The sequence below is a fragment of the Parus major genome, chromosome 10, assembly GCF_001522545.3.
Source record: "Parus major isolate Abel chromosome 10, Parus_major1.1, whole genome shotgun sequence".
NCBI lineage: Eukaryota > Metazoa > Chordata > Aves > Passeriformes > Paridae > Parus > Parus major.
The window spans coordinates 17,810,347-17,828,499 of NC_031779.1; the positions used below are offsets into that span (position 1 = coordinate 17,810,347).

At 47.9% G+C, this 18,153-nt stretch overlaps 1 protein-coding gene across 3 annotated transcripts in view; it reads right to left on the bottom strand.

Annotated features, from left to right (window-relative positions):
• The window catches only part of IGDCC4 (immunoglobulin superfamily DCC subclass member 4), an 86,932-nt gene that overhangs the window by 40,016 nt on the left and 28,763 nt on the right, over positions 1 to 18,153 (bottom strand). For all 3 annotated transcript variants that reach the window (XM_015639403.2, XM_015639402.2, XM_033516966.1), the window contains exons 2-4: positions 16,657 to 16,986; positions 10,731 to 10,872; positions 5,651 to 5,784 (exon numbers count right to left, since the gene is read on the bottom strand). In XM_015639403.2, coding sequence (XP_015494889.1) covers positions 5,651 to 5,784; positions 10,731 to 10,872; positions 16,657 to 16,986 — 606 coding nt within the window. The remainder of the gene's footprint in view (positions 1 to 5,650; positions 5,785 to 10,730; positions 10,873 to 16,656; positions 16,987 to 18,153) is intronic.

Below are 18,153 nucleotides of genomic sequence, written 5' to 3' on the forward strand. Positions count from 1 at the left end.
TCCTGGCCCTGTAGGAACCCTAGCCAAGCAGTGCTGTGTGGTTGGATGGGTGCCTGACACACGTCTGCACCAGCCTTTCACAAGTTTTCCCCAATATCTATGGGCTCAATCCTGTTCCACACATGCTTGAAACCCACCAGCAGAGAAAGGCTCAGTAAAGTGAGATAGAGTTAAAATTTTACAGCTTGTTAGGCAGAAGGTCACTTCTGGCTTTAAAATCTATTTATTAAGCAAGAAATGTTGTGTACCTCCTCCCTGATCTTGCCATCCTCTGAATTCACACTTGCCATGGCTTGCTTAGCACCTTCTGCCACAGGCAGGAGCAACAACAGCATTTTACAGAATCCATCAGATACATTATGCAAACAGCTTCAGATACCTGCTCCCAGGAAACCAGAGTTGCAAAACACTCGTAAACAGAGTCCTCATGGCTGAGCTTTTGGGATGTCAAGTAGAGAGCAGTTCCTTGCTTAACTGCTAGTGAAGTGAGAGACCAGAAGGCAAAGAAAAATGGGATGCTAAAATGAGAGAGGGAAAAGTGACAGTTCTGTGTCTAGGACAGGAGGCACAGGGAACAGGAACATGGCAACTGCAGGCTGGAACTGGAATGTCTCCTTCTCCAGAGGTGATGCATCACTTGCTGGTTATGCCAACAACCCACTCTAAAAATGCAACGGTGTTATCCCACCCCACATTTTCTCTCCCTACACATTCCTACAACTCATGCTCCCAGAAGTGTGCCATGCCCAAATGCAACTGTGGATAGCTTTGCCTCCATGTCCACACAGGGCCCTGCTGTCCCTGCAATGGGTTCATGATGGAGGGAGAGCACCCCAATCCAGGTGGGACCACACCTCCACTCCAGTTAATGCTGCCCTTCACTGTTGGTGGCAGCACACACAGGATCAATGCCCAGCTGTGGTCAGGGAGGTCAGCCCAGAGCAGCACTGACCCAAACAAAGTTCCCTGTCCCCTGGCTGCCCAGTACCTGTGTTGGAAGCCGTGAGGGGAGCAGAGCACGTGGCCAGGGCTCAGGCTGAGTGCCAAGCCAGCATCCAGCACGTCATTCGCACATGCAGGGACTGAAAATCCACTTGTGGTAACAGCACGTCTGTTTCCGCGAGGTGGTGGCCAACTGCGAGTGTTGCTCACTTCATCACCACCTTCCCCTCCACCCCTAAAGCTCATCCCAGTCAAAAGCTCTATTTTCCTACAGCACTTTGGAGCAGGAACCACCCCTGTCCCAGGCTCTGCACTGGTACCTGCAAGGCACTGCAGCACAAACACCAAAAGAACAAAAAACCTGAAGGTTCTTCAGCTGCCTCCAAGCTCTGTCCCTGTTATCACATTCATACAAATATTTGGCTGAAAAATCCATTTCCTGGGACACTGCTGCAGCAAGCTGCTACAACTGTCAGTGTAAATGATGTTCTGCCAACGGCAATCTCACAGTGTCATCTCTAATAACACGGCACTAAATCCCAGCTCGAGGGGGATGTGCTCAGCTGCTGGGAGACTCCTCCGTGGCTCCCTCAGCCCAGACCTCCATCCACCACCCTGCTCTGTTCTCCAATTCCTGCATCATTGCAGCACAGGGAGATTCTGATTCCTGCCAGCCTGGTTTGAGGCAAAGGTTTTCCCCACACGTGTCACAGCAGTCATGGCCACCCCACATGCACAGACCAGGAACAGGGTCCAGAGAGCACCAGGAGGGGAAATCCCACACCCACACAGATACATGTCCACACCTCTCTCTGTATGTGCCCCTAGATGCCCTTCAGCACCAAATACCCATGATCACTTTCCAGACTGACCCACCCCTTCCAAAAGGGCAACTCCAAGGCTATTTATTTGTTATCCCTATTTACAGAAATTTAAACATTGAAGAATTGATTCTCTGCAGCCCAACAAGAGAGAGGGGGAGAGAAACCAGGAGTCCTGGCTCCCAGGACCGTGCTTTGGCAATCCTTCTGCAATAACCAATAAATATGAAAAAACACAAACACTGAGATCTACACAAAGGAGCTCTGGGGTCAGGATCTCAAACTTGTTTCTCCAGTTCCAGTGGGAGAAAACTATTCTGTTCTAAAATTGCCAAGATTTTTAACTTTCTTTAGGTCACTTGGGGCACACCACACTGCTTACACATACTCAAAGGGATTAAAAAATAAGTAGGAATGACAAATTTTTCAAAATTCCCAATGCTTTGCAACTAAAACTGATAGGATGAATTGCAGGGAAGGGAAATTTGGGTTAGCTGTGGAGAAGAAAGATCCTAGCACTCATTCAGTGGGGAAGATGCAATGAAACTAGGGGAAGCCATACTCCTTGGGACATTTAAAAACAGAATAGATCAAATCTTTGTAGAAGCTCACTGTTCTTGCAGCAGCACAGCTTCTCTTATTTGTGCTACATTGTGCCAGGTGTGGGGCAAACACACAGCAAGAGGGAGTCCCTATTCCCATGAAAACACACAAAGAGCAGGAGTGTGCATGACAGGGAGGGGGAAAGTGAAGTGACAGGCAAAGTGACCTGCTGAGAGCACACGTCACTCCCCAAGCCCTTCTGCTACTCTTCTTTGAGAGCTGCTTTATGAAGCGTGGCAACACTTCCATGTGTATGTCATGAACCTGGGAACATGACCAGGACACACAAGGAATTAGTTCTTTATTTACGAGTTCAGAGTAGGGCTCTAGAGCCTGCTTCCAGAAAAAGGAGCTACAAGAAACAAGACACAGCTGACCCCAAGGAAAGGCAGCCTGCACAGCTGGAGCCTGGGAAAGCATCCCACAGCCAGCTCCTAATGCCCTTTTTGGCAGAGGGAGCCACAGTGTTCATTCATCACCTGTCCAGGTGAGGGGTGAAGGGACAGAGCTGCCAGATGTTTGGCACTCCATCCTCTGGGGAGCAGTGGAGATCCAAGGGGAAAATCCAAGCTATCCCTGTTTCAGCAGCAGGCTCTGTTTCAGGGCTGCATGACTGTATCCTGCTGTCCAGTCTGCTCTCTTCCCTTCCAGCTCCAAACACCACCTCCCCAGGGAAGGTCTGGAAATTTGCACCATGAAGTCTGCACAGCCGAAACATCTGCAGCCGCACCGCTCCCCGCCCTGTGACAGCCAGCATGTGCTCAGCCATGGACACACAGCACAGCCCAAACTCCCCCCAGGACAGGGAAGGCACACTGCCCAGGGAAACGACACTTTTGGGGTTTTTAGGCTGTGCAGATATGACAGAAAGGGGTCATGTTGATTGCTGTTATTACTGGGAAAAGGCCTTTAGTAAGGGAGATGGAACAATTCCCAGCATCATATAAGGAACAGGGAGGGAGGGGAGAGGAACAGGACAACTGGGCAGAAGAGCTATAGGGAAACAGATCCTTTTGCTATGCACAGCCCATTCAAATCCAGCCCTGTCTGGAAGGCAGAGGCATGAACACAAAAAGTTCCCAGGCCTGATCATTGGAAGCACTTGCATTATTCACCAGCAAGACCCCAAAATCTGCCAGGAGCACAGCCTCCAGCATCATGACATAGCACTGCCAGTGCTGCCAGTGGGACAGTGGGTAACGAGACACGGGATCCCACTGCACAAACCTTTTCCAGGGCCCCTGGCAGTGCAGTGGAACTGAAAGGCTGGACTGTCACCTTATCTTGGCACAAAAGAGTCCCTAGCCAGGAGCAGGAAAGGAGGAAGCAGTTCAGTTGCTCCTGTCTGCAGACACACAAGAGTTTGGTCCCTGAAATTTCCAAATAAACAACACTAAATAGCTGTATTTCAGTCTATTGTTCTTTTGTTGTCTGTTTTTCAGTTTGTTTTGGTTTTTTCCTACAATTCTTTGTTTTGGTTTAGTTTGGTTTTATTTTTCACAATTAGGAAAGGATTTCTGCCTGACCAGTTCACTCCAACTATTATCAGCTGCTTCTGAATAGGGAGGAAAAGACTCCTAAAGCCAGTCCAGGCACCCAAAAATGTGCTCTGATGGTGAAGTGCTGAAACAAAAAAGGATCAATACCATGCCAGTCACTCGTGGAAGAGTTTACAGCCTGCACAGGTCACTGCAGTTTCCCATCTGTCTCGGAGATACTTCTCCCCAATTATAAAAAGCCCCAGAGATTTAACAGGCATGTTTTTCATCACTATCAGCTCAATCTGGTGAAAAACTCAACCTCACATATTTGTTTTAGCAGCCAGCGGGTGGTGTGGTGCTGCAGAAGAGAGATTTGGGTGAGAACTCCAGGCAGAAATCTGCTCGGGCCGGCTGGTGCTCCAGAAGGAACGCTTCCCATTTAACCTCTTCCATTGCCTCCATTTGCAAAGCAGATTAAACATTGCAGAGCTACAAGATGCAATTATGCAGAATGAGTTATGATGCCAAGGACATGAAATTCACCTTTGCAGCTTGATCGATATTAGTTATCAATAGCACACCAGAGCCAACACAGGAGGTGTCTCTGGAGTGTGGAACTGCCCATAGGAAGTGCTCCCCTCGGCTCTGGGCTTCATTAAACACACAGAGGATCTGGCAGGGGCTGGCAATTAGATACAGAGCATTCAACTGCTCACGAATTCTCTGCAGATTCCACCCAGATTACCTCCACGACACAATCCATTGATCAGAGGTGTGTTCTCAGGCTCCACAGTTAATTACACTCCCTGCTGATAGATGAACAGCAAAGCCATCGCTGGGAAAATACACTGGGAGCAGAATGCCAAGCAATGCAATCCTAAACAAAGACCAAAGGGGCTGGGAAGGATTTCAGAGCTTTCAAGGTTAAAGCTGACTGCAAGATACACCAGGGTCAGCACAAACAGGAGACAGATGTGGCAGGGGGCACTGTCCCAAGAGAAGGGACTCAGCCAGACTCCTAGCCCTGGTGAGTTTGTCCACTTGCAGGACAAGGATGATACAAAGCTGGGGAGGCAGCCAGGTGTGCTGGGAAGGATGCTGGAGCCTGGAGACCTCCACTGCACTCAGCTATGTCCTCATGTCCAGACTTGCCCGCTGCACTCTTGGCTTCCAAAGGAAAATGCACTCAGAGGCTGAGGCCCAGATCAGGAGGTGCAGGACAGCTCACACCCAAAGCCTTGCTCCAAAGGCCTGCATCACCAGGAGAAATAACAACTGGGACTGTTCCCAAATACCACACAAAGATCTCTGGAGCTCAGCAGAGCATCAGCAATATGGACACACAAGTTGGATGTCACTATGCTCAGCCTCCTCTGGACTGTGCTGGGCAACCTGGGTAGGCACAGTCCTGTCAGCTACTCCAGCCTCCAACTATTTCTCTTGCTTGCTTGGGAAGCACATTTGTCTGTCCATGCCAGTCCTTACTTCTCTTGCCATCCAAGGCTACTGCAGAGAACATCACCAAAAGTGCTGCCTTCCCCAGGGAGCAAATGGGCTGCCTCATCCCTTCTAATCACCCAGACCACAAAGGAGTCCTCCCAACACAGTCTCCTCATCCCATCACAGCAAAGAGAAACCTTTAATGAAATGCCTTCTCTGCAAGTTTTGACCAAAGCTGGCCACATGCAGAGCCACAACAGGAGGATAGATGGTCACTGGTACTTGAGCCCAGCTCCCCCACCACACACAATGGTTACCTGGCAGCCCTGTGGCCAGCCCAAGAGGCTGCTGGCAGCACCTCACCTTTCACCACGCTGAGGGTGGCATCGTTGCTGTAGCGCTTTCGGGCGGCGTTGGTTGCCACGCAGTGGTAAATCCCAGCATCGCTCTCCTGCACATCCACAATTTGGAGGACACCATTGGGAAGAGTTATAAACCTGAGTAACCAAAAGGAAGAGTGTGAGACAGGCTATGCCTTACCCCAGATATTCATCACCCCAAAGCCCTTTTATCCCTTCCTTTTCTCTGGAAAATCTCTCATGTGCAGGTCCTGGTAATGACAGCAGAATGGATGGGTCAGGGAATCTCTGAGGAACCCAACCTGTGGTTCTCAAAAAGCAGCAGGTACAGACCTATCCATCATCTTGGAATCTTCCAAATGGAAAAGCTGCTTTTGGGAGCCCAGACTGACAGGACTCTGCTGACACAAACCAACTGGACAGTACAAACCAACCCCATATACTCACACTTCTGCATACACATTTGTGCCCAAGCTTGAGCACACACTACAGCCATTTTCAGCACTTGTTTTTTACAAAGGCTTCACTGCCAGACAAAAAAAAACACTGCAAAGAAGTTTGAACACCATCATTTTCTTGCTGCACCTAAAGTACATGAAAAGGGATCAACTGATACATAGCTGCACCTTCATGGGCCAAAACAGCCACAACACAGCCACCTGGACCTGCACCATTTCTGGGTTGTAGTGATTCCTTTCCTTCTTCCACAAGTTTCTGGCTTTCACAAGGTGACAAACTCACAGCTGGGCATTCAGTATCACCTGATTTGCCCATGGGATGCTACTGAGAAACACTTCCATGGAGTGAAATGGCTCCACTGCTCACGACATGAACACAATCCTTGCTGTATTACACTGAACAAAGCAGATGATTAGCAATTAGCATAAAAGTAGGAGCAGGCTGTCAGCATCTCCATTTTCTGCCTGGATTCCTAGATGGCAGCCTCTTTATTCTTGAATGCAAGGCGCAAAGCCTACGTGATCCTTTTTAATTATATATGAGATCCATTTTTAATTGCAAGTCTCTATAAACAGAGCTGCTGAGGTTTGACAGGCAGCTCTGGGTTATCAGTCTTCATTATGAAGAGGACACATTCAAAGGCAATTGCTAAGGGGAGGGATAGCAGCTATTCCAGAGGAACAGCACAAAGACAAGTTATACCCATGAACACCAGTCCTGCCATCCACAAAGATCACAGTAAGTCAAACTCTGGTTCTCCAGGTGCTGAGACAACTGGAGTGTCATGAGTGAGGATCACAGAGTTAGGAAGACCTTAAGAGGTCTTCTCTTGCCTCTCAGCCTGAATTCAAGCCATGGTGACCAACAGCATGTCTGCTCCTGCAGATGTTTACCCTAAATCTGCACTCATGGAAACACCTCCCTTGCCCTGAACAGTCTGTTTCAGAGACAAATACCTGTGCTGTGAGTCTTACACTGATCCTGGACCTCAGGTACTGCAGTTGAGGTCATCGCGTCTTGTCCTCTTCACAACTGATGAAGACAGAAGAGCTGCTGGAGCTCCTCCAGTGACCATTCTGTCTCCACTGGAATAATCCTACAGCCTGATTCATGGACACAGACTGGCTGAAGCTTCCCATGTACACAAATGCAATGCCTTACATCCCTAAAGTCATGTTCCTGCTAGTTAGAAAGATATCTTGCTGAGGATCAAGCTCTGAAAGACCTCAGAGGAGGTGATACCCAAAAGCCTTCATCAGGATGCTTCATCAGGACTCAGAAGAAAGATGACAAATATTTGCATCCTCTCAGCTCCATGGAGGGAAAGCCTCCCACTGCGATAATATTTATTTTTGTCATGCATCTGCTATTTGAGTCTGTAATTAATATCAACATATTTCAAACACTAGGGAAGGCATCTCCCAGCCACAAAAAGACGCTTCAGTGATGTATCACAGATTCACTGAGGTTGGGACAGACCTCTAGTCCGTGGTCTTTCCTCTCCAGAGCAGGGTCACTAGACCAGGGCATTCAAGACCCACCTTCTCTCAAGGGCACAGAACAAGGCACTGTGTCTCTAAAGAGAGCAGGAGGTGGAAACAAGGGGGTTGAATGGGGAGACTTCATCAAAAGAGCTCAAGACAACTTCAGCACCGTGGTAGAGATCTACTCAGTGCAGTACATCCTGTTGGGAAAACATGGCAGCGGTGAGGATCGCTCTGCTGGGGAGGCAAGGAGGAAAGAAAAGCAGGATTTCTCCATCCACCATTTCTCCCAGCTGCTCACAAAGCCTCCAGCTCTTCAGGGTCCCAGCAGCCCTGAACTAGAAGCCTTCAGGCAGCCTGCAAGGGCATTTGCTCCATCCCCAGGCTCCCTGCAAGGAAATTTTCCTGATGATTCAGAGCAGACAGTTGTCAGAGCTTTTCTTCCCCACAAAGGGCAAATCTTTTTGTCTGCTCACCTTCACCAAGGATTAAGCAGGAAACAAAAACTAAAGGACAGACAGACAAAGGCCCTGGAAGCCACAGAAACACTGGAACCTTGGCAGTCCCAGGAGTTTTGCTGTTGATAGCTGCAGGGTCAGGATCTCGGAGAAGCTTGTCTCAACGGGATGGTGAAAGGATTACACTGAAGGACAGCACACTCAGAGCAGGGCCAACTACCACAGCCTCAAAGGCAGCAACAACAGGGCACACCCACGGTGCTCTTCCCCTCCCTGACAGCACTGAGGGGCTCAGGGCTGCTCACCAGGGCAGTGAACAAGTACTGAAATCAAGTGCCACTGCCTCATGTTCAAACCCTGCAACCCTACAGCTCAGAGAATATCCTAGCATGAACAATCCTACTCCCTCTCTTACCTTATCCCCAGTAAATTGCCAGCACACCCTCCCTTCAGCCTTTTAAAGGTGCCTAGGACAGCCCAAGCATCGGTCCTGAGCACAGTGAGGAACCTGCAGCTCTGTTGCAGGCTCAGTTTGGAAGCCCTTTTGCTCACAGCTCCAGAGTCCTGTACATGGACATGAGCCACATCAAGGCGCTCCTGACACAGCACAGAAATAAACTCTACACACAGATAAAACCCTCACTTAGCCAAAATGTGGAAAAATATACTGTGATTGCAGAGCACGTGGTCTGTAGGTTATGGATTTGCTGTGCAGACCTTCAAAGACCTCCAGTTCCCAGCAAGTGCTCATCTTGGCTCTAGAGAAAATAAACAGCAATTTGGAGCCTGATGTGAAACCCAGCCAGCACCTAAACCTGAGATTACGCCAAGAGATGTTGCACACACCCCAAAGCAACTGCAATCTAGAGAAATCCTGTGAGCCACCTTTCAGCAACTGCTGCAGATTTAAGACTGTGTTTATTCAATGTACTTCAGAGCCACAACTGCAAAATAATCTGTGGCTTACTCACATATGGAATTTAGATTCTTGTGCTGAAGAGGTACAGGAAAGTTATTCCAAAAACACCAATCAGCACTTTGGCACCCTTTAGGTTGCTTAAGTACTTTTTTAAGCTCAGCTTTCAGTACCTTTGAGGTGGCAAAGAACCTGATTCCAGAGGCAAAGGGTGTAAAGAGTGCCCCCAGGTAAGAACAACAAAGAAAAGCAGAGGGGGAAGAGCAAAAAAGAGGGGAAAAGAGTAGGGGGGAAAGGAAGAAAAGAGAGGGGAAAAGGAAAAGCAAGAAAAGGGAAAAGCAATGGGAGTTTATCATTCTATCCCTCTTATATCACAAACCCTCCCAGCCCTGCTATTCTGGAATATGAAATCATCACCCTGACACCTGTCCAGCCAAAGGGCTGCATTTTCACAGGCTCATCCAAAGTGTGCACAGGAGGGAGCCCACAGTAATCAGGGCAGCCTGAGATCCCATCCTTAGGCACGATGCAGGGAGGATAAGAGAGAGCTCTGGTTGGCAGCCAACATTTCCTGGAATTCACTTAATTCCTTCGAAAGCCGGTTATATTAAATCCAACAACAACTAGACAACAACAAAAAAAGCAAATCCTTCTGAAAAACATATTAGCTAGAACATGATTTAAAAAGCAAGATCTGCAGACAGAGATTATGGCTGGCTTTTACAAGGAAAACAATTTTCAGGCTGCCCATGATGAAAGCAATCTCTGAGCAAGTAATTTCACAATATCCATCGAGCTGTCTCATTAAAAAGCCATTGTATCTATGACACTCTTCTCCCTGCAATCCCTTCTTTTTTGGGGGTTTTTTCCTTCCTTTTTTATTAATTTTCTTCTCATTACAAAGCAACAGCCTCCTATAAACCTTTAGATGCCACACTCCAGACTGAAGGATGTAAGTGGGTATTCTTATAGAAATAGTCACTGCTGTAAAAGTATTTCTAAACTTTCCCCCCCAATACTCCCCTCTTTTTTGCCTCTTCTGTCACTTGGATTAACTTCCCCAGAAGGGAAACAGCTCCTTCTGAAGAACAGAAAAGGAGTTTTTAAGAACTAAAGGACAATTCACTCACTGATCCCCTGCAGAAGGGATGTCTACAGACCAACAGACAGCCAGCTAAGGGTTTTTCTCCTCCTCTGTAACTGACTTTCATTAGGGAAAAAGCATCATGCTGCAGGACTCTCCTCTTTTCTCCAGAAAAAGAAAATTGAGCATCTTTTACTAGATGATGGGAGTAAGACAAAGAGAAAGGCCTTCCATTAAAACCACAACCAAAGTCAAAGAAAATCCACATTATGGGGTTCAGCTGGGTCTGCCCAGGTCAATACTCCTCATCCCATGCCCCAATCCCCCAAAGAATTCCATTGCATTTCACACAAGAGGACAAGGCAAAGCAGCCCATGCCCTGTCATGCCCTGTCCCAGGCACACACAGGTGTTTGTAGGGTGCATGTTCTATGCTGTAATAACTTGTTGTTTTTCCTTTGTGGTTTGAATATTTGGGAGAAAGTTAATTTTATTTAGGTGTTTATGGTCCTTTTCTCCTCAGTCCCTTGAATATCTCTTATATCACTTTGTTATCAGGTCCAGACCTGGTCTATGACCTCTCTCGTCATTCTACCATTTTACAGAATCATTTCCACATCCTACATGGTCAAGTTTTGATTTGCTCCTTTTCAATCTGATCCAAGGAAGCAATCAGGGAGTCACCTGGGTTCTGCTGGAACAGCTTCATGGTCCTTCTCCCAGGTGATGACAGGGGAGGGCAGCCCCTCGATCCGGCACTCAAACCGGGCCATGCCATTTTCTTCCACTGTCTGCGACTCTGGCTGCTGGAAAAAGCGTGATAATGCTGGGGAAAGAAGAAGGGAAGGGAAGTTAATAACTCAGTGCTTCTGCTGAGAAATGCAAACCTGTTATGATGTATGAGCTAAGAGAAGGGCTCTTCTCTGCTGAAGATATCCTGAAATGTAATTCCTCCCTTTCCTGTGCTCCTACACACCCTCAACAACCGTAACAACAGTAACTGAAAGGTTTCAATGTGTAAATTCTCTTCTTGCTTCATTTTCTCCCTTAAGGCAACAGTGTGAGAGAAAGACAGGCAATTTGGCAGTTTCAGCAGTTACCGTCCTAAATTGCTTCCTTGTCTGTTCACTTGCTCCATTTGGGAAGGACACAGAATGAGAAACAGAGGGGAAATGCCACAACCCCAGAGATGAGGGCTTCCCCCTTGCCTTGTAGCATTCCTGTAGCCACAGGAAATTAAAACAAGGCAAGAGGAAGAACAAGCCAGATGTCAAATTAAACAAAACAACTGCCCACAGGCTGGCAGTGCTAGAGACTAGAGGCAAAGCCCATAAAGGTTTTGATCCTCTCTCTCCTACCTGCAAAAACCAACTTCATCCTATTTAAGCAGATTGGAAACAGCCAAGAGGATCCAGCCATCCTACTAAGAGAAGGATGGATTTCAGACATGCCAGGACACTTGTTTGCTCTCTAAGGCTCACCTCTCCGTCTTTCCGTCTTTCCGTAGTAAAGAGGCTGAACTGCTTTGGAGACAAAGCACTAAGGTTTGAAACTGCTCTTGGACCACAATCCACAGCTGCCTCATCTTCCAACCCTTCCATGCACACAGCAAAACCTTGCAGCAGAAATCCTCCCCCAGGGCTGTCAGCATCTGTCCTACCAACAGTATAACCTGAAGGCATCCCATTCACAGGTGGAGTTTTGAATATTCATGCAGGCTTCTGGATGGGGACAGAAAGCCTGTATTTTTCTCCACCAGAAGAGCTGGCTTCTGTGTTATCCACGCCTGTTAAACTGTCCTTGCTGTGAAACCCACCCTGCCGGACAAATCCATCCAATAATGCTCTAATACAAGTGCCAGAAACCCCAAATGTGGAACAATAAACATAAATTTCAGCCAAAAAACACACTTGAATGCTGGGCCAAGCACAGCACTGTGCTCAGAAGGACCCCAAGTGACCTCCTGGCCCTCCAACACAATTATGTGCTTGTCCCACCACGACTTTCCAAGACCATCCATCATTGCTCTGGATTTTGTAGGACTCCAGACTTGAAGTTTTTCTTTGCATCTCTCACACACACAAACATCCATGCACACACATCCATGCCTTATTGCAGTGTGAGCTTGAGAAAGTATGTACAGTTTGGAAAATGAAATGCTTTTGCATGACCCATTTTAACCTCGGCATATTCTCAGCTGTCATTAGTGTTTTTCTTTAATTTAAATAGTTATCACATGTTTCAAGCAACTCATTGCTCTCCGCAGCAGCTACAGACCAAATTCTCCCACCAGCTGTCCGCCACGTTTAGATTTTCAATTCAGTACAAATGGAATGAAAAATGTTTTCCTGGAAAAATTTGAAAAATAGATTAATATGTACGGCCTTAATTCAGCCAACTGCTTTAGTATTCTCAAATATACACTGCAGACCACTTTACCACAGAGTAATTTCTACAAATTACAAAACCTTTTAAGCTCATGTTAATAAAACTTGCTGAATCGAAGAGTTTAAAAGAAAATCCATCAAATGCCAGTGCATGTTCAGGATGGCACCATCAAAACAGCCTTCTCCTGACCGCAAATATCCTTCATCCTCTTTCCCATTATTCTTTTCTCATCCTACAGGTGTCCATCAGAATATTTTGGCAGGCTCTGGAGGGTCATGTAGCCAGGAAGATCGTTATAGGAGGCATTCTAAAAAATGAAGTATGTTAGCATTTCTGTTTCCTCCACTTCACACAGGGTCACCTGCAGGCAAGGGAGGAGAGGGCTGGAGAGCAGGTCCTGCCACTTGGACACGCTGCAGGGATGTGAGTGCAGGTCACAGCGAGTGCAGGACAGGCTCCAACACACTGCTCACCCTGGGGCCACAGGATCCTTGGAGGGGCTGTTCTCCTCCCACAAACACGTTCTGGGCTGAAGTGCTGCAAAATGAGAGGTTTTCCCACAGGGAGGCAGCGAAAGGAGATGCTTGAGGGGAAAAGGCAAACAAAGACGACACGTACTCAACATTATTTTCAAGTCCTCAGCTAAGGTTTAGTTTGCAAAGCCATCCTGAGCCACAAAACACCTCCCAGCCCTGTTGCACTGATTATCCTGAACACCTTAATAGGCCACTCAGTAAAAATTACCCACTGCAGGTGAGAAGGTGAAGAGCATTACAGCAAATTGCCCTCAGCGACAGCTGAAGCAGCGGGCTCTGCACCTCCAGGAGTGGGGCAGGCAGCTCCTTCCTTCCCCGCTGACATGTTAAACCCAGCTGGAGCCAAGCCGTGTGTGCCAAGGCTTTCAGCCTCAGCCCAGGGGGGACTGCAGCGTGGTGAAACACAGCACCCTCCCCCTCTCCCAGCAGCGTGATCCGTGCAGGAGGCTGTGGGCTTGGAAAGGCTGCCAGCCAGCAACACTACACCCCAGGCAGAAAATGCAGTCTATGCAAGGAATTCAGCCTTCTGAAAGGGGCTCGCTGCTCTCTCCCACAGCGCTTTGCCCCCAGACTCTCCGCGTGCTCGTCCTCCTTGTACCTTCTACAATTATTAGGAGATATTTCCAAGGTGGGGGCAACATCAGCCCCACCGAGATCACATACACCACCCAGGCCACCCCGCTCTGAACAGGCTGGGGGTGGAAGGGGAGCACGCAAAGAAAGTCGTGGGAGCAATTAGCCACGGCCCCCCCGGCACAGCACAGGCACAGCCAGCACAGCGCTCGTCTGCAGGGCCATATGGCAGCACACGATTGCTCCTGCTCTCCACAGGAGCCAGCTCCCCACCTACCCAAAACAGCATCTAAAGCCACATCTAAAGTCACGGATGGTCCAGAGCCTGTGAATTCATCTGCAGGAAGTTTTTCTGCCCAGCATGGCCCTGTCTAGAATCCCTGGTCTTCACTCACCTATGCCCCTAATTCACAAAATAAATAGGATAAAATCTATAAAATAAATCCTTAAAGTATGAACAAATCCTAGTCTGCTGTTCCTCAAATCCCAGACACGTAGGGCACCACAGAGAAGCCACGCTGTCCGTGTGGAGAGAGGATGAGGAGAGATCCTGTTGTTGATTCCTGCTGTGGCCTGTCGCTCCAGGTGCAGGGACACTCCAAACCTGTCCTGTGCTCACACCAGCAGCCACACGACACTGGCCCATTCCCTCCAGGCACAGCAAACGTCTTCAGCTGACAGTCACAATTACTGTCATTTTCTACAACCTCCCTTGCACAAAATGTTTAAACTAAATTAAAAGCTTTAACAAATCTTCATCAATGTAGTTATTAACAGGTAGAAAGCTACACCTTCCCACAAGTACAATAACGCCCCTGGTGCTTCCATGTGGGAGCACATGGGGCTCAGGAAAACCTGCAAACCCAATTTATCAGTCTGAGCAGCTCCTTGTTTAACAGACACCCTCACACAGGAGCCCTCACAGCCTTGCTTCTCCCCATTTGCCATGGGCACAGCTGCCATGAGGTGTGGATGGGTCCTTTGGTGGAACACCGGGTGCCAGGGAACACTGGCCAATGATCCATATGCTTGTCCAGCAAAATGCCAACAAGCTGAACTTCTGGACCACGGTGGAAGGATGGAAGTCATCACACTGTCAGCCTTTACACACCATTCAGCCTCCACCACTCTAGCCTGACTGCTCCAAAAGGTCTTCTCCGGCCTCTGAGCTCACTGCTGCCTGGAGCATCCCCTCCCTCCACTGGGAAGCTGGCAGCCCCTACACAGAGGTGCCAGAGCTGCTCTTGGGGCTGGCAGGGGGAGAAGTGAATTCCCACAAGCCTGAAACACAGCAGATGACACCAACAGTACCAAACCAGTCCTGAGCAAGGCACGTGCTGTGAATACCCAGTGCTCCTACATGTTACTGCAAGACTCAGTGGCACAGAGAGCCCCACAGGCCTGCATGGGAACCCCGACCCAGAGAAGGAAAGGACCTGCAGGTCAGAAGGACAAGCTCATAGCAGGAATAACACATCCCACCTGCTGAACAGGTTTTCTTCTACTGCTTCCATCCTGATAAGCAGTCCCCAAGGAAAGCACAAAGAATAAGTCCATCCACTCCATCCAGCTTTGGACAGACCATATTCAGTGGCAGGGGAAAAAATGAAAAAACCTTTACAATCCTCACTTGCTCAGCTGAATGCTAATGGAGCAAGTGCTTTTGCTCAAACCTCGGAACAAATCGAAGTGAGAGATGCATTTCATTAATCAATTCTCTTGCTGCTCCCTGCTCAGCAAAGGATATGTTATGTCAGGTGCATGTGTGTGCCATGGAAGCAGCGTTTTCCCTGTGCAGATGGTAATAAAAGGAGACATATGAATACACACAAGGAAAGAGTTCACCTGAAATTTCCCATTTCTGGGAGAAACACAGAAGGGAATGAAGAGAGGCATCATCCATGTACGTTCCTCTGGAAAAATTCAGGAGGAGGGAAGGGCAATTTAAGTCAGCCTCCCCATTTTAAGATGTCTCCACTGTTATAACTAATAAGACACCAAACAATAAACCCAGGACCATGAAAGAGACACAGCCTATAACCACAGGGGAAGAGACACACGCTTCAACATAAGTCACCCCTAAAAGAGAATAAATATATCCTAATTCAGGCTGTCTGGGATTGAGACAGGAGCAGCTAAATAAATCCAGCTGGCTAATGACAGCTTTTCTACTCCAGGACTTCCACCTCCTCCCAAACAATACCTGTGTGCAGGATCCCTGACTGCATGCTGAACATTTTCTGAGCAGAAAAGGAGAACGTGTTGCAAAGGTCAAAGATTTTTCCCCTCATCTGGCAAAGCTTCACCAGCAGTTCTGGTTTCTACAGCACAGTGCTCACAGACTGAAACACTCACTTGGCCAGACCTGGATGGCCTTGTCTGGGCTACCAGAGCCTAAAAACATCCCAGTGTAAATAAAGGGGGTGTCAGGACATTCTCTCTGCACCTTCACCCCCTCCACAACTCCCCTGGTGTGCTGTGCAGCTGTTTTCAGCAACATTTACACAAGTCACTGTACTAGAGAGAAGTGTTACTGTATTTGTGTTATTTTCGAGCCTCACCTATTTGGCAGGTCAAGGAATCATTTATTTGCACTCACTTAAAATAGCCCCAGGAGCCAAGCCTGAATACAAAGGAATTCTATTCTTGAACTTTGTGCAGAGATTCAGCAGTTCAGATCTTGGAGTGTCCTTCTTGATCCAAACAAAAACTGCCCTGAAGATCCCTTTCTTTCATCTCTTCCTGACAAAGAGATATTCACTTCACAAGCTGCCACAGCCAGATGCCCCCACAGCCACCTCTCCAAGTACATAGTGCTGCACTCAGGGCTCTGAACTTCTCTGCAAAAACAAGCACTGTCTTTTGGAGGGAGGAGGGTCCTGGTTTTAATCCATAGCTGCTGGTACTTACCTGGGAGAGTTACACAGGATGTTGACAATGGGATAACAGGAAGACACCACTGCTTATTTGTGGACTATCCCAAATCCCACCTATACATCATTATTATAATTTATTTCACAGACACTTTATCTCAAGCTCCTGGGGAAGCAGATTTCTGTATAAATACCAGGAGGGGAAGGAAAGAAAATCAACAAAACCCCAAGAACACTTACTTGAAAATCTGACTGCAGCTGTTTGACTGGTGACAGTCCCTAGGGAGGTGTGAGACACGCAGGAATAATTACCCTCAGCACCAGCCCTCTCAGGATATTTACTGTCCTTTGCCCCAGCCTGGGATGAGATGAAGAGTGATCCATTTGGAAGCACATGGAGATGTTCCTGCTCCACTAATGGAAACCCATTCTTCTTCCATGTGATATTGATCACTTGCTCAACAGGAGTCAGGTTACAGTCCAAAATCACCACTTGGTTTGGCTCCAGTATCACCTTTGCAGGACCAGCACTACAGCTCAGCTCCAGAGAATCCCCTTCCAACAGCCTCCCTGCAAAGAAAAGACAGTGTTGCAGTGGGGGTTACTCTCCTTTATTTAATCACATCCCAGTTCTACACAGAAAAGGACCCATGGCTGGAGGTACCAGGTGAAGTTCAGCCCTGCTGGGTGACCAGAACAGCTCATGACTCCTGTGCACTGCATTCTCCATGCCCCATCCTTCTGGCTGTACAACCTGTACCATTTCTGCCATTCTCAATGGGCCCAGCAGCCACCCCTGTTGTCCACACTTGCTTCCATGCTGGATTCAAGCAGAAAGCAGCTGGAAGAAGGTGAGGAGGTGGTAACAGTAAGAGCAAGCAAGCACAGAAGATGCAGCAAGGACCCCAACCTCCCATGGCTGCCCCTTCTCACTTGCACATCAGAGCCTCCTTTGAGGCTGATCAACCCCCACAAGACAATTAAGTGCAAGGAAAAGTATCCAAGCCCAGTGTGACACTCCAATGCCAATGACCACAACCTAGTTAGAGCAGTTCCCCCTCTTACTGGCAGTAAGAGCTCAAGTCCAGCTGGGAAAGCAGCAACTCCCACTGATGTTCATGTTCTGGGAAACACATTTCAAAGGAAAGACAATCAAAGAATGGTTAAAACATGTCTCTGAGCATTCCATCCCATATAGGTAAATTCAGAGCAAGAATGGATTGGATGCATTCTCCCTGCTAGAAAAGGATATTCCAATTGTTAGCAGACAGTACCCAGCACATGCCCTTAGGCAACCTTCCTGCTGCAGCCGGAGGCCAGAGCAGTGACCAGCAACAAGCTCAGCTGAACAGATCTCGGTCTGGCCCACTTCCAAACCCACGTACTCGAGGGGGCTCCACCTCTGAAACAATGCTCAGCATTTCCTAAAAGAATATTGCCATTAATAAAATGCATTTGCCGTTAGAGTTCTCCAGAGACACTAAGTCAATGTTAGCTGGCAACGCTGCTTCCACACACCAGCAATTTCAATCTCTGCTGTGCTCAAACCATCACCATCCACTCTTTTTATGGCTCTGCTCCAAATTATTTTGTCACTGCTCCAATCAGAAATGTTTCCTGCCTCTATAACAAGTTTATCAACACTGGATATGAACCACATGGCTCCCTGCCCGTCTCCTATCGCAGAAGGCTACAGATTAATTTTATAGGAATTCAAACACCCTATTAAACCTGCTA